The sequence below is a fragment of the Notothenia rossii genome, assembly GCF_949606895.1.
Source record: "Notothenia rossii genome assembly, chromosome: 11".
In the NCBI taxonomy this organism is placed as follows: Eukaryota; Metazoa; Chordata; class Actinopteri; order Perciformes; family Nototheniidae; genus Notothenia; species Notothenia rossii.
In genome coordinates, this window is record NC_136910.1 from 32,109,532 (window position 1) to 32,137,142 (window position 27,611).

Sequence of the window (27,611 nt, forward strand, 5' to 3'; positions counted from 1 at the left end):
TGCCATAGTGCCCACACCATCTCCCCCCCCCCCTCCACCCTGCACTCAGCTTGGACATCAACTATTGTTCTCTGATCAATATCTCTCTAGTTTCCTCTTTGTGTCCGTCTTCCGGAGGGTGCGGTCTGGCACAGAAACAAATAATGAATTCCACCATTCTAGGAAATGAAGCTGGTTTGAATGCCCGTGTTAAATCTCATTTGTCATGTTTTAACAAGGTTGCAAGCTCAAATGAGCCACAGTCCTACTGACCATGGGGCCACAGGCACAGTGGACAGAGAAGCTGACTGCAGCGATCCCATTGTGTAGTGTAGCCTAGAAACTGTCCGCATGCATGTGGAATTCCATCCCATCCCCCTTTGACATTTGACTGTTTGTGCTGTTTGGTCGCTCAGCTTGAGACAGGATGTGGGATTTTTGTTTTGGCAAATAGTCTTTATATCCTGCCGTATATTTCCAAGCCAAGTTCCTGTCCCATTGTATGTTGATTTTTGTCATAGAGGGTTTAATGAGCGTTATTGTGCAAGATTGTCTGCAGCTGGGTAGCATCTATGATGGTATGATATATTATTTAAAAACAAGTGTGAACTGTTACTGTAAAACTTGTAAAAGTGAGAATTGAGCTTCTTCAAGGGAAGCCCACATTTCTTAGACATTTATATCATAAATAATGCATTCACTTTTTTCAATTTAGCACCACAAAGGAGTGCCATATTACTGTATAGTAATAAAAGTGTTTTCCATATAATGGCCTGAGAATTTTAAATCTTAAAATATCACTCCGATGAACTAATCTTTCATAGATTCAAGATTCAAAGATTCTATTGTCATAATCACAGTAGCTCCAGTGTAGTAATGGCAATGCAACAATGCAACATACATATAAGACATAACACAATAAAGGAAATTAAAAAACAATAAAATAGTGCAAGAGAATGTTACAAGACTAATGTGCAGCTTATACCTTTATACTTTACTTTTTTATTTTTTATTTTGCATGACTAATTAATGAGTGCTTTTTATGTTGTGTTAACAGAAAATGGACACCGCAGGGGCCAAAGTGCTGGAGACAGCCGATGACATCCAGGAGCGCCGGCAGCAGGTGCTGGACCGCTACCGCCGCTTCAAAGAGCTGTCCATCATGCGGCGCACCAAGCTGGAGGACTCTTACCGCTTCCAGTTCTTCCGCCGCGACGCCGATGAGCTGGAGAAGTGGATCCAAGAGAAGCTGCAGATTGCCTCTGATGAGAACTACAAGGACCCCTCCAACCTGCAGGTGAGCCCACTGCTTCCTCTGTAGACACTTTCTAAACCGTAGAATAGATGTTTACTTGCCGTTGGATCCGTCCCAGAATACTTCGATCACAGTAAAGGTTAGTCTGTGTGTTTCATATCTAAATGTATTTTCTGTTTCACAGGGTAAGCTGCAGAAACATCAGGCCTTTGAGGCTGAAGTCCAGGCGAACGCGGGGGCCATCATCAAACTGGACGACACTGGGAACCTGATGATCACAGAGGGCCACTTCTCCTCTGAGACCATCCGAGTAAGGCACACACTGACCAACATGTGTTCACTCTAGTGTCAGCAGAGTGTCAGAACAACATGAACATGGCACAGAGAAGCAGTCTGTCCGAGGCAAACACTCAGGCCCCGGCCCCACGAGGACGCATACGGCTAAACGCATAGGATTAACGCAAAAAGCTTCCGTCCACACGCAATAGACGCCGGAAAGTGTTTGCCCACACGAGAAAGCTCCGTTTAGCTCCAACCGCTGGAGAAGCTGCAGTACATGTGCAGGAGCCTGTACGTGGCGCTGTAACTTCCTCCACAAAAGCAGCGAAGAAGCATGGTTGTCATGATTGCCCTTCTGTTTATTCTCCACGGTGGGGGCCGAGGGAACCGGGCAGAGTTTTTCGCCAGTCAACGTATATTAAAGTTTAAATCTTCCGGAACAAATTATAAAAGAGCCTGTCAAAGGTCTTCTTTGTTATTTATTGAGCTTTAAAACAAATGAATAACGAATCTATATAATAAAATAATAAAATACACGGAGCCTCTCTTTTTCCTCCCTCTCTTCTGACAGCGTCAGTGTCTGTCTCAAGCAGCAGTAAAAATAAACATATTTATAACTAGTTTAGGTAGTTTGAGAGGTAATTAAAATAGCTAAGGGTGATGATCTGACTTAAAGTGTGTGTTTGGCTCCGTTCACCGCTGCATCACAGCGGGAGGAGCTGCAGGTGAGCAGAGCTGCGTGTCTCCGTCCTGTCAGATTAGACTTCACTCGCGTTTATGTCCATATTGAGAGAAAGATAAATAATCTGAATTCAGTGTGCAGTTTACCTTGACGCGGGGGTGAGCAGCAGAGGTGGGGAGAGGCGGGGCTATTGCGTCATCATTATCAGAAAATGATCGTATAGGGCGCACACACGGAGCCGTTGGACCCCCCAGAGCGTTGCGTATGCCGTTCTATCCACCTTGGGACCCGTTATCGTTTCCGCAGTTGTTTACTGTCATATTCGGTCGTCCTCGTGTGGCTGAACGCTCTATATGACACTAAACAGTAACGCAAACGACCGTTTTCGTCCTCGTGGGGCCGGGGCCTCAAACACTAACTTTTCAATCTAGTAGTGCATATTTAACTGTTTGTGCCCAATCGTAGCAGTGTTTGATATTCATCAATCATCTATCATCTGCTCCCTGTGTTGACCATAGACTGGAGCTATATATACGTTTTTATGTTGACATGAAAAGTGAGCGTGCAGACTCTGTTCATCTTAATTGAACATGTTTTTATAAATGCATAAATAAATGCATAAAATAAACATTTGAACTGGATGGAAATGTGATGCTATTACATTTATATTTAATATGATAAAAAAATGACTGCATAAGTGAAACTGTTAAAAAGCAAAGAGTTGAACTTATGCAGCAGTACTAACAATGATATTGCTTGTTTGAAGTAAATATGTCAGCACTGTTCTTGTTGTCCTTAGTTTGAATCTTAATGGTTTATTGACCTTATTGTCAACAATAACACCGGCTGCGTCGGCTAGCCTAAATCTCATGCATGTTTTCTGAACATGCTGCCCACTGTAACCTGCTCCATCTGATTTAGTCCTACACGCCTTACCGGACACAACAGAGGCCCATAGTTACAAGTTTGGTTATGGGACAGTATATACAAGTAGGTGTTGAGCTGTGTGGACCCGGCGTGACTCTTGAGTGCTGTAAAAACTCTTCCAGCTCTTGGCTGAAAGCTTTCCCTTCCTGTCCTCTGTTGTTAGGAAATGGACATTTACATTGTATTGCATGTACTGTGTTTCATATTGGTCCCTTTTCTACTTATTTTCATATTTCATATTTCCCCTCTGCAAATACTTTTTGAAAACCTCTTCCCTTCCCTCATGGTCACTAGACTCGTCTGGAGGAGCTGCATCGCCTCTGGGACCTCCTGCTGATGAGGACCAAGGATAAGGGCACACGCCTCCTGCAGGCCCAGAAGCTGGTCCAGTACCTGCGTGAGTGTGAGGATGCCCTGGACTGGATCAGTGACAAGGTCAGATTGTCAATGGAAACCTTTTTTCACCACGACTAGAATGTACACATCTTTCATATATTTCCTTGTTTAGTGGCATTCTTACACATTTTCAATGCAACTCTTTGAGTATTCTTCTCTAGCTTTCTCGTGGAATAAATTAAACACTTTTTAGCAATTCTTTATTTAGAAGATAGTTTAGACAATTTCACCAGTTACAATGAAATAAACTTGCAGTTACAGGATGTAATAAGGGTTTGAAAATAAGGGAGCCGTATGAATTGAAAACCTCCTCATTTAATGTACATGTTCATGAATGGTAAAAGGGGGTGGACACTTACATAGTGAGGGTCAATCCAGCACGTTTAGATTTTAACAGTCAAACTAACAAACATTACAATATTTTGGTAAGGAGACCAAGCAACCTTTTCTCAGCTCAGAAACACTGTTCTTGTATTTGCTCTTTAGCCACTTCAATGAAACATGGTTGGGGCTTGATATTATGAGTTGAAAGCTAAAAGGGTTCTCTGAGAATAATGGTATCACCTCATTTTCCTGTTTAGTGAAAAACAGTGTTGTATGGCAACAAGAGGGAACTTTTGAATTACCATTGAATAGTAAAGAAAAGTTTGCTAACATATTTTGAATGCGAGAGCAATGACGAGGAGATCATCCAGTGAAGGCCTTTTACATTCTGTCAGAAATGTTCGCTATGTGGCACCTTTCGGATTTGAAACAACCTTTACTTTCCTTGTAAATAATATGTAATGATTAATAACAGGGTTGCTGCTGAAAGTCCTAAAATGTATGGTATTTCTTTAACTGAAACATAAGGCCTGAATGCTAAGGACCTTTTTAATGACATTTATTTGTAAAACTTGATTATATGTATTAAAAGAAAGCTCTTCCTCTTCCACCTGTAGGAGACCATGGCCACCTCGGAGGAGCTGGGCCAGGACCTGGAGCATGTGGAACTCTTGCAGAAGAAGTTTGAGGAGTTTCAGACCGACCTGGCTGCGCATGAGGAGCGTGTTAACGAGGTGAACCAACTAGCAGCCAAGCTGATACAGGAGGCCCATCCTGAGGCGGAGCTCATTGTTCGCAAGCAGGACGAAGTGAACGCCGCCTGGCAGCGCCTGAAGGGCCTGGCCCAGCAGAGGCAGGGCCGGCTGTTCGGGGCGGCTGAGGTGCAGCGCTTCAACAGGTGAGCAATTGGGTCTGGGTCAATATGGGTCTGATCCAATGTGGACACTTAGGGCCCGTGTCCATACAACACCTTTTTCTGGCAGAAAGGCGCTAGCACAGCGCTGGGGAACGCCCGCTCCCAGCTTTTCATTAAAGAAACATTCTCAGCACTCTTTCACTATTTCTATGAAAACGATATGTTAACAACTTATCACCGACGTAGTACGACAAACTAGCATGGATTCATTATATGTTTGTGCTACTATACATTTTATTGTACTATGAGCTTCACTTGCTCTCACATTTTGTATGAATGAGCTTGTCACCGCTCAGTCCGACAACCATATAGCGAGGGAGGAGGACAATAAAAGTCAAACACTCACCGGCAACAACATTTAGATGTCCTCCCGGCAGAAATCATCTAAAAACAGCCTTTTTGGTTTTAGTTACGGTGGTTTTCTTCGGACCAACGTGGCCAAACACAAGCTTTCTATGTCATTTTTACAGAGAAGTCACCGGTGCTTTTCAAATGTTTTATTATGTTTTATTCGTAGCGGCTGCACAAAAAAGACAGAGCACATAAAAAAAAAACTGCTGGGAGCTGCCTTTTTTTTTCTGGAGGTGGCTGTTTCCAACTCGGAAAAAGACGCATATGCACACGGGCCCTTACTACCTATGGTGATGTTCACACTCACATGGTATTTTTGTACACTAACCTGTGTATTGTATCCCACCAACAGGGATGTGGATGAGACCATCAGCTGGATCAAGGAGAAGGAGCAGCTGATGGCCTCTGATGACTTTGGTCGTGACCTAGCCAGTGTGCAGGCTCTGCTTCGCAAACACGAGGGTCTGGAGAGAGACCTGGCTGCTCTGGAGGATAAGGCAGGACGATGCTTTACCAATGGCAACATACATACAGCACAGCCATGAAGTGATAAACCTAGTCCAAACAACTCCCCTTTGTCTTCTCCTTCATCAGGTCAACACACTGGGTGGAGATGCAGAGCGCCTGCAGCAGACACATCCCCACAACGCCTCCCAGATCCACCTGAAGAAGGACGAACTCATCACCAACTGGGAACAGATCCGCACTCTGGCCGCGGAGCGCCACACCCGCCTCAACGACTCCTACCGGTAACACACCACGCAGCACTGTCTGCTCTATGACATACACCACATTTACTGCATATGTTGTATTTTATCATAAAACAAAAACTGCTTCTTTGTACATAGGCAGATACTTAATCAGTATACAGAGTGCAGCCCTGTTCAACATTTCTCTGCATATCTGCTCACCCTCTGTGGCCTTCTCTCATCAGGCTGCAGCGCTTCACTGCTGACTTCAGGGATCTGACCAGCTGGGTGACGGAGATGAAAGCTCTGATCAATGCTGACGAACTGGCCAATGACGTGGCTGGAGCTGAGGCTCTGCTCGACCGCCACCAAGAGCATAAGGTAACATTTCTGATAATACACCTCTCATCTCGGCATTCTATCACAGTTCAAGCTTTCTCCTTTTTAAAGCTGAAAACAAAACACCATGCAACATTATTTTCATTTTGTTCATGTCTCTTTTGCATCTACCAGGGAGAGATCGATGCCCATGAAGACAGTTTCAGATCCACTGATGAAGCTGGCCAAGCATTACTCGATACAGGGCACTATGCCTCTGAGGATGTCAAGGAAAAGGTACAATTATTATGATTTAAATTTCCTTCTATTGTGTGCTATTATTACTATCTATACCGGCACTTAACTATGGTGTGTTTTGCGCAGCTGGGCATCCTTTCCTCGGAGAAGGAGTCCCTGCTGGAGCTGTGGGAGGTCCGCAGGCAGCAGTATGAGCAGTGCATGGACCTGCAGCTCTTCTACAGGGACACTGAGCAAGTTGACAACTGGATGAGCAAACAAGAGGTAACCGGACACACCGACTGAAACCAAAACCCTAACCCAAGAAAGAATTTCACCTGTGTGTATTTCCTAGTTGCTGTGGAGTGCTACTTATTAAGGATCTATTTGTATTGTGTAGGCTTTCCTCCTCAATGAAGACCTGGGGGACTCCCTGGACAGTGTAGAGGCCCTGCTGAAGAAACATGAGGACTTTGAGAAATCACTCAGTGCCCAGGAAGAAAAGATCACCGTAAGTTAATCCAGTCTGTCCAATTACACAATTCACCTTGCAGTTTCCAGTCTTTCAGCAAGAATATCATTACTTCCACATGGAAGTTGTAGAATCAACAACATCTTTTACACAGTTTTCTCTGCAGTTCTAGCTTTTATGAAATATAATACTCTTTAAATATATTTTTCTTGTACATCTCCAGGCCCTGGATGAGTTTGCTACCAAACTGATCCAGAACAACCACTATGCCAAAGAGGACGTTGCTACTCGCAGAGATGCTGTAAGTACCACGGAAGCTTCATCTACTTCTTCTCGCTCAAATGAACAAACTCCCTCAAACAACTGAACGCAGCCGGCATTGTCATCTCATTTTCTCAATGTGAACTCAAAGCAACACGTCTTCTCTTCCTTTCCACATGTATAGCTACTCAGCCGCCGCAACGCCTTGCATGAACGCGCTCAGTCTCGCCGTGCTGCTCTGGAGGACTCCTTCCACCTGCAGCAGTTCTTCAGGGACTCTGATGAGCTCAAGAGCTGGATCAACGAGAAGATGAAGACCGCCACAGATGAGGCTTACAAGGTATTTCATCAAAGAGTAGTGCAGAGAGGTTTCTTACATTTTTAAATGTTTTTTACACTGTTTCCTGCCTTACTATTTCCCAACATCTGTGCTTCTGCTCTCTTGACAACAGGACCCCTCCAACCTTCAGGGCAAGGTGCAGAAACACCAGGCTTTTGAAGCTGAGCTTTCAGCCAATCAGAGCCGCATCGATGCCCTGCAGAAGTCTGGCCAGGAGCTGCTTGACGGAAAGCATTACGCCTCCACTGAGGTGGCCGACCGCATGGAGGAGGTCGGCTCCCAGTGGAAGAAACTTCTGGAGGCCACCGAGCTCAAAGGTACTGGCTAGAGGAAAGCCTATTAACTTGGTTAACTGTTAATACACATGGACTGTTTCTTTTCTATTCTTTGATATAAATATTAATATTGAAGGGAAGACCAAGGAGAGGATGGTCAGAGTGGAACAAGCGACATAAAATGGTATCATCTGCATAAAAACATAGTGCAGGGGTTCCGGTGACGTCATCGCCCTGAATGGCAGCCTAAGATAGCAGCTCCTCCAAAGTAATAGTTAATTAACCCCGTAAGGTGGTCAAATAAAACAAACTCTGAGAATAAGCGACTTGGCAGTGGGTCAACAATGGGAAGAAGGGATGGAAAAAATAAAAAGGCCGATGGACAACCTGGAAATGAAGAAAACACGGATAACGGCTCACCTACGCAGACTGTACAAGATGGCGAAGCTAGCGCTAGCTCATTGGGCATAGCCAAAGTTTTGGAGGAGATAAAGGACTTTCGAAAGGACACGAAACAACAACTAAGCGATATTAAGGCTGAGCTTACCAACGTTAATACAAAAATAGCCGAGGCAGAGACTGGAATGAAAAGATGGAAAACCGTGTTCAAAACGTGGAGCAGGTGCTAGCTAAGATGATGAAAGTGCTGACTCAGCAAGAAAGCAAACTACTCGACCAAGAAGGGAGATCTAGACGGGAGAATTTAAGGATATATAATGTACCCGAAGGTGAGGAGGGAACGTCTATGGTGGACTTTGTGGACAAATTACTACGGGACACCCTTGACCTCCCCCCCACTACAGAGCTCCACATCGAGAGGGCGCACCGGTCGCTCGTCCCAAAGCCCCCCGGGGGACCAGGAGACAAACCAAGGTCAATAATAATCAGATTTAACCGCTACAAAGTGAAAGAAGAGATTTTGCGCAGGGTCTGGGGAAAGAAACAGGTGTTTTTAAATGGAAGAATTATATACTTTGATCAAGACTATCCCCCTGCAGTCCTGCAGAAGTGAAAGGAATACTCCGAAGCGAAACGGGTGTTAAAGCAGAACAAGATCCGCTTCCAGATTCCGTTCCCCGCCAAGCTGCGAGTATACTATGAGGATGGGACGCGGCTGTACCAGACGGTGGACGAGGCTACAACCGACATGAATACAAGAGGTCTGCCCGTGAGAGTGACCAAGTCCAAGGAGAGCCTGGCTGAGCAACTGGCCCGTTATGCCTGGAAGGTGGTCGGAGGATCCCAACCACAGGGGGCAGAGGATGCGCTTGAGCAGGGCATCGGAGAGAAACTACGGATCTTCAGGAGGGAGCCCTCGCCCCCATCAGAGGAGATGTGACGTCTGGATAACGTCGGTGAGCGGATCTAGATTTAAAATGAACAGGTACTTTATATTTTGTTTGCTATTTTCATCACCTTCCCCCCTCCAAATGGGAATACACACCGGAGGAATACACGGTGTAATGGATGGAGACTGTTATCTTCATGGAGACTGCAACGGGGGCCCTCAACCCACAGGCGAGAGAGGCTCTCCCCCATGGCTAGATGTTCTCTCTAGCCCAGGCAAGGGTCATCAACGGGAGACCCCTACCTTGGAATCACACCTTTGTTATGTTACATGTTTTGTTGTTCTTTATTGTTCAGGGAGTAGATATGTTATTCTTTTCTTCGATACATTTGAAACACAGAAAGTAAGAGACAAATGGCTAACGACAAAGTAAAATTCATCTCCTTTAAAGAGCATCTTGCAGGTTTTTATTTATTCTACATTTATGCTTAAACTTGCTTGAAAATTACAATTAAAAAAGTGAATGCAGGATTTGATATTTTTTACGAGACATAAGGGCAGGAATTCAGAGGGAAAGGAGCAATTTTGAGCTCTGCTCTTAAAAACGGCTTTTTTTTAAGGTCATACGTCAAACGCATCATATTACATCACACAGGGGACACATCTCCGCTCTCTGACCGCGGGTATAGTAGAGTTGCGTTGAGTAGAGCGGTTGTGTTTTAAGGAGCTGGTATTTTTCGGTAGTTTCACATTGTATTTCACCATTTGTAATCATGGTGCAGTATTGTGTTTGTGCAGGTTGCACAAATACCAGCCTGTCAGGACATCGAGTCCACAGTAAAAAGGACCGGAGCTAGCGTTCGTTCCTGGGTGCGTTGTGCATCCACCTCCCTGCAGCACATACTCTCCACAGCTTTATCAGGAAACCGTATTACTTCTCTCTCTCTCTCTCTCCCCTCCGGTACACGGCACCGTAAGACATTGCATTAGGGCTGCAACTAACGATTATTTTGGTAGTCGACTAATCGGTCGATTATTTTTTCGATTAGTCGACTAATCTAACGATTATTTCTGTCACACCCTCCATCTCTGCTTCCTGTGGGCACGGCTCCTTTTCCGGGCTCCAGTGCATGTTTTACCTCAAGTCTGCACACCTGTGAATGTCACCCTGTTGTCCAGTCCCTCTGCCTTAACATAACATGAACATCATTTATTCTTGTCATTTCGCAGACCCTTGTTAATTATTATTTTAAGTTTGGAATTAATTACAGCGTCCATAAAGCTCTAGTGTGCTCTACTACGCTGTAAGCTTGGCGCTGTTTAGCAGCTCGTTGGTGGACACGCAGCCTCAACATAACTGAAATAGCGTTTGCTTAGCAAGCATTAACCATGAGACGTTCTGTTTTCCAACATGTAAGCTAACGTAAACATGACTATGGCTAACTTGCTCAAACTTACCCATGATCCAAAGTAGCAGTCCTCACGGTTCCAGGGTGCTTGCGTTTTAAATGCTCGTGCATCACTGTAGTGCTGCCGTGGAATGCCAATTCCCCTTTACAAATTCTGCATTTCACTGACTTCTTTGGCTTGTCGTCTGTGAAATACTCCCACACTTTCGAAACTCTCGGTCTCGCTTTTTTGAGCTCTTCATCACCCTCATTCTCTCTCCTTTCCGCCATCGTTCGTATTCTTTCTTCTTTGTTGTTAGTACAGAATGCAGTCATGGCAGACAATGGAGAGTATACTGCCCCCAGCACTTCCTGTAGTGCTTTGCATTTACAAATGAACATTTGCGCAGTTTTGAATTAACGTTACCGGCTCTCTGATTGTTTTTATACGACGCGTCGACACTAAAATTCCGCGTCGACAAATTTTTATGATCGACGTCGTCGATTATGTCGACTAATCGTTGCAGCCCTACATTGCATTAGGTAACGCTTTGGTGGCTGTACTGCTCCAGCCGTCTCCTTTGTGTTTGTTCGTTTCCCCCTGTCTGTGTTGTTTGTGTGTGCGTGGTGGCTGTCGCTCCCGGCTCAACCTCCACTCACCTGCTGCAATCAGCTGTGCACCCTCCCCGACTACACACCTGCTTTCCATCAAGCCATTTACAACGGCATATCAACGGAGGCTCCACAACCTTTCTCCGCCAGATCGTCAAGTATCAGCCGTATCTCGCGTCTCTCCTCCGGTACACAGCACCGTAGTGTGGAGTTGCATTAGGTCACGCGAGATACGGCTGATACTTGCGCATTAGTTTCTGTTATGGATCAGTATCAACAGTCCTGCCAGTAACGTTACTATATTATCAATGCTACTTTAGTTATAGCCTGATATATGATAGCTAACTTTACAATGTTGTGATGTGACGTTAGCTAACATTCTGTAGCTAACGCCGGTCACTCACCAAGATAGCTGCCCAGTTCTCCACTGGTTCTCCTCACACCACAGCTCAATTTCTCTCCGATGGCCGTTATTTCTTCTAATCCTTGGCTGCTCCTTGTCTCTTGGACGCCTAGCAGGCTCATAATTATAAGGTTGTGGTCCGTCATATGCATTCGAATATTCATGTTCAACTTCTTCTGTGTCGAAACTAGCATTGGGATCCATGTTTATTAATACGTTACACCGGCCGCTCTCCCCCTTGTGTCCCCCGTGTTACGTCACACGCGGGAGGTCACGTGCCGAGGCTTTTTTATGCGGAAGTGAACATTTCTTACAAAAACGACGCCAGATGTCACTGTAGTGTATATTTCTGTATATTTTTTTGAAAATCTAGTGTATTCATCATTTTCATACACATTTATTCACAGGTGTCTTTAACTTGGAAGTTGCTCTTTAATGTGAATGGGCTGTTGAATCCGATTAAACGCAGTAAAATTGTAACTAAAATAAAATAAAAACAACCCCATATAGTGTACCTACAAGAAACCCATCTAAACGATAAAGAACATGAAAAACTTAAAAGAATGGGTTTTACTAATGTATTTTTCTCCTCATACAAATCAGGACACAGAAGAGGAGTGGCTATTCTTATCTCAAGCAAGCTAAACTTTGAGAAAGTCTTTGAAATGAAAGATAAGGAGGGCAGGTTTGTTTTAATAAGGGGTAACATAGATGGAAATCCAATTACTCTGTTGAATGTTTACGCACCTCCTGAAAGTGATTTTAAGTTCTTCCAGAAAATTGTTGATGTCATTATAATGGAAACTACAGGTATTCTAATATGCGGGGGGGACTTAAATGTGCACTTACAACCTGAATTAGACTGTTCTAGGAAGAAAACTAATGGTACAAAATCTCTACATAAGAAAGTTAACAAACTTCTTGAAGATGTTGGTCTGATTGATATATGGCGGGACCTATTTCCTAACAGAAGAGATTATAATCATTATTCCGCCCCTCACTCTTCATACACGAGATTAGATTATTTCATAACATTTGGTAAAGATAAAGATAAAATAAACACGTGTGGAATTGGATCAATAGATTTAAATGACCATGCACCCATATATCTGACAGTTGATCTTGACCTAAGACCAAAGAACAATCTATGGAAACTAAATTCAAGTGTACTCAATGATCCCTATGCTAAAGAACAAATTAAGAAGGAGATAGGCCTTTACCTGGAGTTCAATAATAATGGAGAGGTTTCCCCTCCCATTTTGTGGGATGCTTTAAAGGCTGTTCTCAGAGGGAAAATTATAGCACTGTCCTCATACAAAAAAAAAAAAGGAATAAAGAACGAGGATTTACAAAATAAATTGAAGGAACTAGAAAGAAAACACAAAATTAGACAGACTCAGGATGAATTGGAGGAGATTAAGAAAATAAGGAACGAAATTAACAATTTGGCTACACAAGAAATTGAGAAAAAACTAATGTTTCTTAAACAGAGGTACTATGAAAGCGGGACTAAAGCTATGAAAGTACTGGCATTGAAACTGAAAAAAAAGATAGCAGAGAATACAATCCACAAAATCAGGGATCCAAGAACCAGAATAATAAAAACCAAATTAAGTGATATCCAGGAAGCTTTTGGAGCATTCTACAAAAAGTTGTACTCTGGAGTTCCAGGGGGCAGCCTTACTCAAATTGACACTTTCTTAAGCTCTATAGATCTGCCGACCCTAAATGAAGAACAAAATAAAATGATGACTATCGACATAACTGAAGGTGAATAAAAAATTGCAATAAGTAAACTAAGCAAGTCACCAGGATCAGATGGCTATACGGCAGAATGGTATAAGGAATTTAAGGGCGAGTTAACACCGATTATACTCTCAACACTCAATTGGGTCTTTAAAAAAGGCTCAAACACCACCCAGCTGGAACGAAGCGATAATATCTGCAATACCAAAAGAAGGAAAGGATCAAATGGAGTGTGGATCATTCAGATGTGGATTACAGGCTTTTTACTTACATCATGGCCAGACGATTAGAACAATTCCTGCCTAAATTGATCCACAATGACCAGACAGGTTTTATTCGACAACGTCAAACACAAGACAACATACGAAGGACACTACATGTCATAGACCACATTCAAAGAATTAAAATTGAGGCAATGGTGATAAGCGTGGATGCTGAAAAGGCTTTTGACTCAGTAAATTGGGATTTTCTCTATCGAGTTCTACATAGATTTGGTATACATGACACAATTATTAAAACTATACAGGCATTATACAACAAGCCCACTGCTAGAATTAAAGTACGGTAAATGGATATTTGTCAAATAGCATTACCCTCGAAAGAGGCTCGAGACAAGGTTGTGCATGGTCACCGCTACTCTTCGCACTATACTTGGAACCATTGGCTCAATATATAAAACAAAATGAAGAGATTAGGGGAATTACTAATCACGGGCGCGAACACAAGCTGGCTTGCTACGCGGACGACATTTTATTTTTTTGGGCTCAACCAACAAACTCTCTCCCTAAATTGATGCAATCACTTGAAAAATATGGTCGACTGTCAGGATACAAGGTCAATATTGCTAAAACACAATTGCTTACTTACAACTACAGCCCACCAGGTGAAATTAGAAATAGATAACCTTTGGCATGGCACACAGAGCATTTCAAATATTTAGGCATTATAATACCAAAGGATCTTTCAGAACTATCAGAATACAATTACTCACGTTTTGAACAAAAAGATTAAGGAGGACATAGATAGATGGAACCTAATCCCTTTCTTTAGTCTCAGCTCAAGAATTGAATCCATCAAAATGAACATACTGACAAGACTACTTTATTTGTTCCAGACCTTACCAATAGAGATTAACCAAAAACAATTTAACGAGTGGGACAGAATAATATCAAGGTATATGTGGCAGGCTAAAAGACCTAGAATTTGTTTTAAAACTTTACAATTATCAAAAGAAAAGGGGGGGTGGGCTCTACCTTCCCTTAAAGAGTATTACCGGGCAGCACAGCTGAGGCCCATGGTATGGTGGTGCAATCCATCGTATGATGCCCAATGGAAAACCATGGAAGAGAAAATATTATCCATTCCCATACAGGCAATCATAGCTGACAGCGACCTACAGGGCTACATAAATAACATTGAAAATTCATGGGTAAAACTGACTCTTAAAGTATGGAAAGCAGTCATAACTGAGTATAAATTAGAGGAACATATTTCAATTCTGAAATGGTGTGCATATGACACCGACTTTACTCCTAATCAATTAGACACTAGATTCAAGGATTGGACAGCCAAAGGAATAACTGCTCTTTGCAACATAATTAAAGAGGGAACGCTGTTTAGTTTTGAAATGCTTAAAGAAAAATTCCTATTAGAAAAACAAGACTTCTATCGATACTTACAGATGCGACATTATGTTAACAAAAAGGTTAAAACTATAACAGAGTCAAGGACAGGTGTGATAGAACTATTTAAAAAAGCATACGATTCTAAAACAGATAGCAAAGTTATTTCATGTATGTATAAAGGGCTGTTGAATCTTAAAATACACTCAACCATATATGTGAAATCTAAGTGGGAGAAGGAAGGAGGGGTTATCATATCTGAGGAGGAATGGACAACAATATGGAAATATCAATGGAAATGTCCAGTTCACACAACTGGAGGGAGTTTGGTTGGAAAAGCCTGATAAGATATTTTATAACACCCTCTCAGAAGTCTCACTATGGTGGTAACTCCCCAGACTGCTGGAGAAAATGTGGAAATTCAAATGCAAATCATTATCATGTTTTCTGGGACTGCCCTGTTATTGAGGTCTTTTGGATAGAGATACATAAAGCCTTACAAGATATTTTCAAATGTCATGTGCCCATGGAGAGTAAGACTTTGTTCTTTGGACTCATACCTCAAGAATGGACTCAAAAAGACAAATATTTATTAAATCTGTTGCTGGTGGCGAGTAAAAAAGCTCTTACAAGGAATTGGTTATCATGGATGGATATTACAATGGACATTTACAAAATGGAGAGGATAACATCATCTGTCAATCACAAACTGGAACTATTTGTGTCACGATGGAGAAAGTGAACTGATTTCGTAAAACCTCATAGGCCAGATCTTATTTTTACAAACGTATGATTTTACTGTGAAGACCTGATCACTCCCTATCGTTCGTACCTTTTACTGTCTTTATTTTATCTTTGTGTAAAAAAATAAATAAAAGGGCATTTCGGACAGACCAACTGAAAATGTACAATTATTCTACCTTGAAAAAACACTGTGTAATTGTTTGCTGCCAAATGTCAATAAAAAAAATAAATAAAAACATAGTACGGTTGCACTGATTAGGCATTTCTGTAGTAATGTATAATGTAACTAGCAATGGATCAAGAATATAATCTTACAGCACCTCATTGTCGTTATTGTGGATGTTGATTTCATTTCTTCAATATGGTTTCTTTTGGTACTTAAGGTATCAAGCTCCGTGAGGCCAACCAGCAGCAGCAGTTCAACAGAAACGTGGAGGACATCGAGCTGTGGCTGTATGAGGTTGAGGGACACCTAGCTTCAGACGATTACGGGAAAGACCTGACCAGTGTCCAGAACCTGCAGAAGAAGCATGCACTGCTGGAGGCCGACGTGGCAGCCCACCAGGTACCCAAGACACTCATCACGGAGGCATACATGACACCAATGATGCTTTTTCATCCTTTTTTGGTACACAGTGATTGAATGGCAAATGTATGAATTATTATTATTATCCCTCAGGATCGCATCGATGGCATAACTATCCAGGCTCGCCAGTTCCAAGAAGCTGGACACTTTGATGCAGACAACATCCGCAAGAAACAGGAAGCTTTAATGTCGCGGTATGAAGGTCTGCGCGAGCCCATGGCTGCACGCAAGCAGAAGCTGTCCGACTCTCTGCGTTTGCAGCAGCTGTTCAGAGATGTGGAGGATGAGGAGACTTGGATCCGTGAGAAAGAGCCCATTGCTGCCTCTACTAACAGAGGTGAGACATATTGATGTGTTTCATTTATAACGCAATTCATATTTGAGTTCAAATCCCGAAGTGCTACAAGCAGTGAGCATGCAACAATATAAAACAGTGCACAACACGGTAGAATGGAATAAAAAGCAGTAAAAACAAACAATAAAAAATAAATAAAAGGGTAATAAATCAAATAAAAGGTCTAGGAAAAGGCTCTATTGAACAGATGGGTTTTGAGGCCTTTTTTATTCTCTTTGTCCTCATTTTGATAACAATCGAAGATAAATGAAAATGTTATTTCAATCACCAGAGTCATAAGTAGATCAGTGATTCTGTCTGTAACAACTTGCAGCTAAAAGACAATACAGTCCTTTTCAGCATAGCTTACTGGAGCTCACTGCCCCTCTGCCTTTAATGGCGCATTTCCACTGCAGGGCCTCGCTCGGCTTAGTACGGTATAGCTAGGCCTTGGTAGGCCAGGCTCACTTTATGCTGCGTTTCCATTACAGTTTAGTAGCTGGGGCAGTAACTATAGCAACGCAGTGTAGGCGGAGCCGTGACGCCATCTTCCATTCGAAACACAAAACCAACATCAGCCGTTAGCTGTTAGCCCTCAGAGCTCACAGCTCCTCATATCTGTTCAGAAAGTAGACAAAAGTTAAACAAGTACAAACCACAGACTGTCGGTGTCATGGCGAATACAGTCGCTGGTTTATTTATGTCTATAGGCCGTTGTTGTGAGTGTGGACGGTCGGAGCATATACTGCGTTAGCTTAGCCGATCTCCATTCAGAAAACACGCATTTTAAAAGGTTTTTCGCCTGCCGTCTGTCTGCAGACTTGTCAAAGCATTAATTCATGGTTTTTACTATCCGGTATCAGTATGTTGTTACTTCGGCATCATTTTGAAACGTGTATTACAATTAAATCACGGTAAAATATGTTCATCTTGTTGTAGTTGTAGCCCCCTTTGCAGCGATTCTCTCTCTAGTTTAGCATACTCAGCCCGGTTGTTGGCCCGGAAAGAACCTGGATTTTGAAGAGCCAGAAAAACAGTGAAACAGTACCCATTAGCCGGAACTACCCCTAGTGGAAACGCAACAAAAAACGGGCCCGATTTGGCACGCTTAAACTGTGCTACGCGCTGCAGTGGAAATGTGCCATAAGTTGCTCTTTTCTTTGGCTAGAGCTTTTTTCCCTGGTGTTATTGTTATTGCATTTATTTTATTAAAATGTTTTTTTTATTGTGTTACAATTAAAGCTGCGTTTTAATTCAATTTTCCGTGTGTAATTACATTTCATAAATTAATTAAATTAATCCTATAGCCTTAGTATGTTACTTTCCAATTTTTTTTTATTTGAATCATGACGTCCCACACATTTGCAAGTACTACAAAATAAAAGGTCCCCCCTTTAAACGGTCAGTTTAGAAAAAGTGTCCCTCTCTGTTTTCCTCAGGCAAAGACCTGATTGGTGTCCAGAACCTGCTAAAGAAGCACCAGGCCCTGCAGGCAGAGATCACCGGCCATGAGCCTCGCATTAAGGCTGTCTCCCAGAAAGGAGAGGCCATGGTGGAGGAAGGTAACAATTTAAAGCCAAGCTTGGTTTGATGTCTTCTATCAGTTAAATGTGACTTAAGCTAGTAAAGTATTGTGCTACCATTCAAAATGCTAATCACTCATGTGTGGGGCGGATCCAGGACACTTTGCCGGGGAGGAGGTGAAGGTGAAACTGGGTGAGCTGCATGGACGCTGGGACACGCTGAAGGCCAAGGCTTCCCAGAGGAGACAGGACTTGGAGGATTCTCTGCAGGCCCAGCAGTACTTTGCTGATGCCAACGAGGCTGAGTCCTGGATGAGGGAGAAGGAGCCCATCGTGGGGAGCCCAGACTACGGCAAAGACGAGGACTCTGCTGAGGTAGCTGAAACCAGGGGTTTAAACAAAATATCAGTGTATCAATATCACATTTTCAACTACCATTTAAGTATAACGTTTATCATATGTTGACCCTTTCGTCTCCCTACCTTTATATCCATTGAGACAAATGCAGTTGTGCTAAATAGTTTGTGTTCCACAGGCGCTGCTGAAGAAGCACGAGGCCCTGATGTCGGACCTGAGTGCTTACGGCAGCAGCATTCATGCTCTGAAGGAGCAGGCCCAGTCCTGCAGGGTGAGACCCCTTCTTCACACCTCATGCTCAGTTTCATACGAGAGTTTTTGAACGTGCAATGAAGATGGATGGATACTTTATTCATCCCAAATTATGGATTTTTTATGTCACAGGAGTCATGTTTTCAAACATTAAAAATTAGTAAAAGATAGAATAAGATACAAATATAACAAAATTCAAGATAAAAATGAATAGCAAATATATACAACATTACAATAGAAAAGACATTCATCCCTAGAGTATCTTAATAATACACAATACAAAAAGGAATGAATACAATATACAATTTCCCTAGGCAACAGAAATAAAAAGAAACATTTAGAAAAATGGTATTACATACACATTACAATTGTACAAAGTAGCTATTTGCAAATAGTTCTGGGTTGTTGAAAAGGAGAAACTTAAGAAGCGATGGAACAGTGAGCCTCTGCCAGAAAGCCTCTGATCGCTAGACCGTTTGGAAATTCTCAGATGATAAGACTTCCTCAGTTTTAAACAGAGATCATCAGTGACTCTAAATGTTTGTTTCACTGAACAGCAACAAGTGGCCCCAACTGATGATGAGACCGGGAAGGAGCTGGTACTGGCCCTGTACGACTACCAGGAGAAGAGCCCCCGTGAAGTCACCATGAAGAAGGGGGACATCCTCACCCTGCTCAACAGCACCAACAAGGTACACCTCAAACTGTCTGACCAGGCGCCGCTCCTCAGGCTACAATAACAGGACCAACTTAAAACAATGCCATTTTAGTCATTCAGTGTTTAGAAAACATTAATATTAAAGATTAACATTTTAAGTCACTTATTTAATCATTAGTGATTAATAAATCATCAATTTTCAAACATTCAGCAAAAAGCCATTCAACCCTTAAATAGGCAATCATATATAAAACTCTTAATAAAGTTTTTTAGACCCAGATTACACCCATGTAACAACAATAATACACGCTTATTACACACATTGTACAAATGGACACTGCTTGTCAAATGACTATATCCCATAAAATACAGAAACCATTTAAAGGTTAAGAGATTAAACTAAAATATGAATTATTTTCAACTAACATGTTTTACTGAATGTGGATTAAATTAGACTGAACATGCAGACTTCCCCACACGAGTGCTGGTGGTCCTGTTGTGTATTTGGTTACCTGTCCAGTACAAACCCTGAACTTCACGACCCCACCCCCATGTACACCTATATTACAATCATCAGCGGATCATTTCATCCAGAGAGATCTTCATAAGTGCATTCAACCATGTGAAGTGAATAGAACATAAATGCAAAACCCATGCAAGTAAATCCACTCAGTCAATATGCTGGACTGCCTCATCAATTAGAATGCAGCAAAAATTTGCAAAGTGTTTATTCTGATCAGAAAACATCTCTAAACATCATTTGCTGTTGCAGGATTGGTGGAAGGTGGAGGTGAACGATCGCCAGGGCTTTGTTCCTGCTGCCTATGTGAAGAAGCTGGACCCCACCCAGTCCTCTTCAAGGGAAAACCTGCTGGATGAACACGGCAGCATCGCACTGCGCCAAGACCAGACAGACAATCAGTAAGAGAGCACATCCTCTTCACAGCAGAGTGTAGTGCACTAACTAAATGCTACGTGTCTTCTGGATTTGTTAACTATTCCTCTTAAGTGTTCAGGCTTTTCTCTGCCCTTTAACCTTTCTTAACACTCATATGTTCTGCTCAGTTTTCTAACACTAATGACCTTGCCCCTGGCCTCTCTCTCTTGTCTCCTCTGCTGTCTTCTCGCTTTGTTTAACACCTTAATAATGTGGTGTGCACTGGCCTTGCCTCTGAGCAGGCTTGTCACCAAGGAGGCCTGCAGCGTGTCTGTGCGCATGAAGCAGGTGGAAGAGCTGTGAGTAGGAACCCGCGTCCCTCTGCGTGTTCTTGTGATCGTGATACCGCTAAATACCATCGCAGTTTTATATCCCCCCCAACCCAGAAACCCTCCTGTTGTGACACTGTGTGTACTCCACGCTCCTCTTCTATTCAGTACAGGGATAGAAGAACCTTTCATGCAAAACTTTACCATCCTCCTCATCCCAGGCTTGTCTATGGATGTTAATGTTTCATTTTCTTTCATGTCATAAGCTGTTCTGTTGTGCTCTTATCTGGCTTTGATTCATTATTGTATACTTCATAATACTAGTCAGAAAGTCTGCTGATCCTAGTGGCTCCAAGATCCTTAATTCAAGTCTAGCTGCTCCAAGTTTTTATCGACACTTGCTTAAAATAATTTGCGGTCACAAAAGTGATTACAAGGAGTAGAAAATAATTTATTGATTGATAAATAAAGATGAAGAGTACATAATAAAAGTGACCAACCCAGTCCATAATAGAATAAAAACAAAACCTCTCGGGTTATTATGATCTTTATCAAATCAAATCAAGTTTTATTTATATAGCACATTTATAAACTATTTTTGGTCGAGCCAAAGTGCTGTACATATAATAAAAATAGCCTACAGTAGAGACACTTTAAACTCGAACTACATGCTTAATCTATTGGGAAAGACATGTCTAACTGGTGAATATAAAATAAATTTCAACGTAGTGCCTGTCTTTTCTTTAGGATGTTTTCCTAACTTGTGAAATCTCTGAAGGTTTCTTTTGACCTGACATGGCAAATTTGGCAGTTTTGATACATCGTAACAAAGCATTCAGTTAATTACCTGCTGAGCGGATATGGACACAGTTTAGTAGCCTCACTAATAAATTGTGAAAACCACAGCTTGTTTTTCATGTTTTTCGTATCTACTACTTGTAATCTTATTTGTATTTCTTGATTTAGTGACAGGAATTTAGAGCTGCAAGCAAAATGTGTTTTCATTATCAATTAAGCATTTTTGAACATGTCAGAGAAGCGCCCAACCAGAACCCAACCTCTTCAACATGCTTGTGTCAGCAACAGTCCAAAGATGTCCTATTAGAAGCAACAAGAAAAGCTGGAAGCAGCATCTTTACCAATGAACTACCAAAGATAAATGAATTGACTGGTGGTTTCAGTACTACAGGAGTGAGTTATGGAAAACCACTAGAGAAATAGTGATCATTGCCCAAGTCATAGACAATACAGCATTCCAAATAAATAGGACAATTGTTTAAAAGCCACAGTACAAAAGGGATGATATGTTTTTCAAGACACATAAATGATTTTGATCTGTGGTTGCAACTTTTGAAGGTATGGTACTCTGTTGGAGCTGGGAGAGAAACGCAAGGACATGCTGGAGAAGAGCTGCAAGAAGTTCATGTTGTTCCGCGAGGCCAACGAGCTGCAGCAGTGGATCAACGAGAAGGAGGGCGCCCTCACTAACGAGGAGATGGGCTCTGACCTGGAGCAGGTGGAGGTCCTGCAGAAGAAGTTTGACGACTTCCAGAAGGTAATGTCTGCTAACTTTTGCAAACTTTGTCTTCTACAGAAAAGTCATGACGTCACATCCAGGTTAGCTTCTTTTACGCTAGCTTCTGTAACTCAATGCAAGCTCTCATTAATCATTTATTTAATAGGTTCATTTTTAATTATTATGCTTCTGGAGGTTCTGGTTTCACTGGAGCAAAGACTAAGGACAAAAGTAGATCACTGGAGAGCTCGAACTGATGTCAGACACTGAAGATATATTAGAAGTTACAGCCAGAGAATTGACAAAGACATTTACTGCAGCAACAAAGTGACACGGCTACTATTCTCACCCGGTCCCAAGTAGTTAGATAGCTCTCTCTCACCCGGTCCCAAGTAGTTAGATAGTTCTCTCACCCGGTCCCAAGTAGTTAGATAGTTCTCTCTCACCCGGTCCCAAGTAGTTAGATAGCTCTCTCTCACCCGGTCCCAAGTAGTTAGATAGTTCTCTCACCCGGTCCCAAGTAGTTAGATAGTTCTCTCTCACCCGGTCCCAAGTAGTTAGATAGCTCTCTCTCACCCGGTCCCAAGTAGTTAGATAGCTCTCTCTCACCCGGTCCCAAGTAGTTAGATAGCTCTCTCACCCGGTCCCAAGTAGTTAGATAGCTCTCTCTCACCCGGTCCCAAGTAGTTAGATAGTTCTCTCACCCGGTCCCAAGTAGTTAGATAGTTCTCTCTCACCCGGTCCCAAGTAGTTAGATAGCTCTCTCTCACCCGGTCCCAAGTAGTTAGATAGCTCTCTCTCACCCGGTCCCAAGTAGTTAGATAGCTCTCTCACCCGGTCCCAAGTAGTTAGATAGCTCTCTCACCCGGTCCCAAGTAGTTAGATAGTTCTCTCTCACCCGGTCCCAAGTAGTTAGATAGCTCTCTCTCACCCGGTCCCAAGTAGTTAGATAGTTCTCTCTCACCCGGTCCCAAGTAGTTAGATAGCTCTCTCTCACCCGGTCCCAAGTAGTTAAATAGCTCTCTCTCACCCGGTCCCAAGTAGTTAGATAGCTCTCTCACTCGGTCCTAAGTAGTTAGATAGCTCTCTCACCCGGTCCCAAGTAGTTAGATAGCTCTCTCACCCGGTCCCAAGTAGTTAGATAGCTCTCTCTCACCCGGTCCCAAGTAGTTAAATAGCTCTCTCTCACCCGGTCCCAAGTAGTTAGGTAGTTCTCTCAACCGGTCCCAAGTAGTTAGATAGCTCTCTCACCCGGTCCCAAGTAGTTAGATAGCCCTCTCACCCGGCTCCAAGTAGTTAGATAGCTCTCTCACCCGGTCCCAAGTAGTTAGGTAGTTCTCTCACCCGGTCCCAAGTAGTTAGATAGCTCTCTCACCCGGTCCCACGTAGTTAGGTAGTTCTCTCACCCGGTCCCAAGTATTTAGATAGCTCTCTCACCCGGTCCCAAGTAATTAGATAGTTCTCTCTCACCCGGTCCCAAGTAGTTAGATAGTTCTCTCAAGGACGTCCCGTCGTCCCGGGGCCGAAAAAACTAGTATCGGGGACGATAAAAAATTATTTTGGGACGAGAGATGAACGGCAATGAAAATGAAACTGACTGCAAGTTTTGTGTAGCACACAGTTATTAAGCCTCCTTGTCAACATAAACGCACAAAACATTTAGCAACACGCGAAATACACACACACACACACACACACACACACACACAGTACGTAGCTACAGCTGTGCCGCTGGCTGTCAGCCAGTGCCCGCAAATTCCTGGCCCGCAAATTCGCGGGTCTAGCTATGTACTGAGTGTGTGCAGCGCCATTTATCTATTATATGGCTCTGAGTGTATGTATTTCGCGGGTTGAGTGATGTACAATGGCAATGGCATCCCGTGGAGGAATTCTGAATTTTTTTACCGTTACATCACAAAAATGCACAGCAGAACCAGACCCTGGAGCCCCGGCCTCTTTATTTACTTACTCCTCTTCATCCCCTATGGGTAATAACAAGGCTGAGATGAGAACCCTCCATCGTATTTAGTCCTTAGCAATATGCTGCGCCTCTCCCCATGTAGGAGTGGGTACCGAGCCCCGGTATTAAATGGTCCCGGGGCCGGAATTATTAAAGACAGTGGTAACGTTAAGCTCCGACGTTATCTGACTTTTTATCGGTACTGGAGACATTTAAAAAATATATGTCATATGTATTATTGCTACATAAACATTATATGGCAGTTTTAGTTTCGCCAACTCCGTTTCTAATATGCAATAAGACTACAACATGCGCCTATGATGTATTTTCGAGCTTTCTAATCCAGACAAGATCTCTCTCTCCCGTCTGTGTGCGAGGGGGCGGGGCAGTTTGTAAAGGTCTCCTGACTGTGTTACAGTCATCCTGGTTAGTGGTTACTCTGGGTTCTGTCTTCAGGACAGAGTGTTGGATTTTGTTGTTAATTGGATGGGACTTGATTGGATTCAATATTAGAGTAATTTTCTCGTTTGTGTGTTTGTTTAAATATATTTGGCCTTTGTTTATGTGATTGACTGATTTACTCAAATAAAAAGGTTGATTAATTATCATCTAATGATTTGTATGATGTTTTATTTATGTTAAAGCTCACTTTGAATGATTCTAGCTAATGATAATGAAGAAAACTAATATTTTAAATTTCGGGACGGTCCACATTAATTTCGGGAGGGCTTAGATTGTATTTCGGGACGGTTCCGGGAGGATGGTGAAAAAAGTTAGTCGAGAGCCCTGTCTCTCACCCGGTCCCAAGTAGTTAGATAGCTCTTTCACCCGGTCCCAAGTAGTTAGATAGCTCTCTCACCCGGTCCCAAGTAGTTAGATAGCTCTCTCACTTGGTCCCAAGTAGTTAGGTAGCTCTCTCACCCTTTCCCAAGTAGTTAGATAGTTCTCTCTCACCCGGTCCCAAGTAGTTAGATAGCTCTCTCACCCGGTCCCAAGTAGTTAGATAGCTCTTTCTCACCCGGTCCCAAGTAGTTAGATAGCTCTCTCACCCGGCCCAAAGTAGTTAGATAGCTCTCTCACCCGGTCCCAAGTAGTTAGATAGCTCTCTCACCCGGTCCCAAGTAGTTAGATAGTTCTAAGAGAATAACCAACATTTGATAACATCCTAGCTGGGAGTGATTGGCTCCAGGGAGCTTTCACATGATAAGATGGACTCCGGACGTCCTTAGTGCTCTCTGACACTGTGCGTCAGCTTTGTCCTGTTATTATCTGAAGAAGAGATTATTTATGAATATTTGTGGCACGCCCAATGAAGCCAAATCAACTATAAGGGTCATTCCAATAAACAGCTGTGGGGAAAGAATGTTAAAGCTCCAAGGCCGTTTGCCTGCAGGAGACAGGGTAGTGGGGGGAGCATGGCCATTATATGAGGTATAACCTTTTAAAATGATTAGTTTAGACCAGTGGTTCCCAACCTGGGGGGCGCAATAGTCATTGTCCATGCCGGTTTCAGTTGCTCCGATCAGATCAGTCTCCTCCATTTTGTAGATTATTTACGACTTTTGAATCCACATAAACACATCGGCAAAATCCGGCTTACTTTGAACATGTGTTTTAAACAGTTTAATCCCTTTGTGAATTGTTTCCACTTCCATTGTTTTCCGTCCTTTTAATTTCTTCATACAGCGGGAATCCAAATTAATTAATCCTGAGTCCAATAACCATCAAAGTCACTCCAATAGTGCTCCTTAATTACGCTTTCATCCTCCTTTAACAACATACAGTGGGGCAAAAAAGTATTTAGTCAGCCACCAATTGTGCAAGTTCTCTCACTTAAAAAGATGAGAGACGCCTGTAATTTTCACCCTAGGTATACCTCAACTATGAGAGACACAATGGGAAAGAAAAATCACATTGTCTGATTTTTAAAGACTTTATTTGCAAATTATGGTGGAAAATAAGAATTTGGTCAATAACAAAAGTTCATCTCAATACTTCGTTATATACCCTTTGTTGGCAATGACAGAGGTCAAACGTTTTCTATAAGTCTTCACAAGGTTTTCACACACTGTTGCTGGTATTTTGGCCCATTCCTCCATGCAGATCTCCTCTTGAGCAGTGATGTTTTGTGGCTGTCGCTGGGCAACATGGACTTTCAACTCTCTCCAAAGATTTTCTATGGGGTTGAGATCTCGAGACTGGCTAGGCCACTCCAGGACCTTGAAATGCTTCTTACGAAGTCACTCCTTCGTTGCCCGGGCGGTGTGTTTGGGATCATTGTCATGCTGAAAGATCCAGCCACGTTTCATCTTCAATGCCCTTGCTGATGGAAGGAGGTTGTCACTCAAAATCTCACGATACATGGCCCCATTCATTCTTTCCTTTACACGGATCAGTCGTCCTGGTCCCTTTGCAGAAAAAAAGCCCCAAAGCATGATGTTTCCAGCCCCATGTTTCACAGTAGGTATGGTGTTCTTTGGATGCAACTCAACATTCTTTCTCCTCCAAACACGTCTAGTTGAGTTTTTACTAAAAAGTAATATTTTGGTTTCATCTGACATTCTCCCAATCCTCTTCTGGATCATCTAAATCAGCGGTTTTCAAAGTGTGAGGCGCGCCTCCCCTGGGGGGCGCCAGAGAGCTTCAGGGGAGGCGCAGCGTGAGACACAAAAGAACGAGAAAAAGACGAGTAAAGTGACACTTGCCCACTTGTGGCTGTCTGTGGAGACCGAGTTCCCCCACCTCGCCAAAAAGGCTGTAAAAGTGTTCATTCCCTTCACCTCCACCTACCTGTGTGAGTGCAGGTTTTCCGCATTGACTTTGATCAAAAGCAAGTACCGGTCAAGGCTGCAGCCAGAGGATGATCTTTATTTATTCCTGTGTGCATCAAAGACGCAGACTCATTGTTCCCACTAAAGTAGGGGTGAGTGTAATAAGGAGGCAAAGTTGACGTTCAGTGTGTTACCGGGAGCATATAAGGATTTATCCACCATGTTGAAAATGTTAAAAAAAATATGTCTTGAGATCACGGCGTGCGGAAATATACGGGTCGTGCTGCAGCTAGATGTGCCTGTCCTCTGTAAGAAGGTGTCGGCGACTGAAATGCAAGGAAGAACGGCTGTCCACAGGCTGTTCCAACTTTAACAACTGTATTAACTTCCAGGGTAGTGAATTGAACATGCAATTGTAATTGGGTGTGTGGTATATTTTCATGCACGGACACGCATGTTCCACAACACACCAACTGGACAACACCATGTTTTCACTGCTACTTTGTACCAAGGCAGATTCTCAGAGCCGTACACATGAGCCGTACACATGAGGCGTACACATGAGCCGTACACATGCTGCGTGTTTTGTGTAGCTGTGTCTTTAGTTGTAAAATGATGCGCGCCACAGTTTCCACGCTGCGAGGCTCCGGCGCTAACAGTTCACGAGCGTGCTCCAGTAGCACCCGGATATAAGGCGCTGTTATTAAAGAGGTGGAGGGAGAGTCCTCTCTTGTCAGACTGATGCAGCTTTCACACCAGCGCTTTTCCCTTTCTAGCTCCGAGCTAGAGCTTTTCTGTTTCAGCTCCAGTTTCCCTTTTCTGCTCCCGCTTTGTTCACACCGCCCAGAGCCCGACTGGTGCTGCCGCTGCTGCGTCATAACGTCGCCGTTTACATCGCTGATTTGCTCCCCAACGGCGTTACGGCGCTCACAACAACAAGAATG

General features: G+C 42.9%; 1 protein-coding gene across 9 annotated transcripts in view; it reads left to right on the plus strand.

Annotated features, from left to right (window-relative positions):
• Window positions 1–27,611, plus strand: part of sptan1 (spectrin alpha, non-erythrocytic 1) — a 66,739-nt gene that overhangs the window by 6,850 nt on the left and 32,278 nt on the right. For 6 of the 9 annotated variants that reach the window (XM_079658614.1, XM_079658615.1, XM_079658616.1 and 3 more), the window contains exons 2-23: window positions 1,037–1,276; window positions 1,419–1,544; window positions 3,417–3,557; window positions 4,460–4,740; window positions 5,462–5,606; window positions 5,704–5,858; window positions 6,044–6,179; window positions 6,312–6,413; window positions 6,501–6,638; window positions 6,754–6,864; window positions 7,049–7,126; window positions 7,271–7,426; window positions 7,539–7,743; window positions 15,888–16,069; window positions 16,184–16,427; window positions 17,864–17,986; window positions 18,105–18,322; window positions 18,483–18,575; window positions 19,114–19,248; window positions 19,987–20,135; window positions 20,394–20,450; window positions 21,777–21,975. In XM_079658614.1, the coding sequence (XP_079514740.1) occupies window positions 1,040–1,276; window positions 1,419–1,544; window positions 3,417–3,557; window positions 4,460–4,740; window positions 5,462–5,606; window positions 5,704–5,858; window positions 6,044–6,179; window positions 6,312–6,413; window positions 6,501–6,638; window positions 6,754–6,864; window positions 7,049–7,126; window positions 7,271–7,426; window positions 7,539–7,743; window positions 15,888–16,069; window positions 16,184–16,427; window positions 17,864–17,986; window positions 18,105–18,322; window positions 18,483–18,575; window positions 19,114–19,248; window positions 19,987–20,135; window positions 20,394–20,450; window positions 21,777–21,975 (3,411 nt within the window). In that variant the 5' untranslated portion in view covers window positions 1,037–1,039. The remainder of the gene's footprint in view (window positions 1–1,036; window positions 1,277–1,418; window positions 1,545–3,416; window positions 3,558–4,459; window positions 4,741–5,461; window positions 5,607–5,703; window positions 5,859–6,043; window positions 6,180–6,311; window positions 6,414–6,500; window positions 6,639–6,753; window positions 6,865–7,048; window positions 7,127–7,270; window positions 7,427–7,538; window positions 7,744–15,887; window positions 16,070–16,183; window positions 16,428–17,863; window positions 17,987–18,104; window positions 18,323–18,482; window positions 18,576–19,113; window positions 19,249–19,986; window positions 20,136–20,393; window positions 20,451–21,776; window positions 21,976–27,611) is intronic. The other 3 variants (XM_079658618.1, XM_079658620.1, XM_079658621.1) reach the window with 1 other exon arrangement.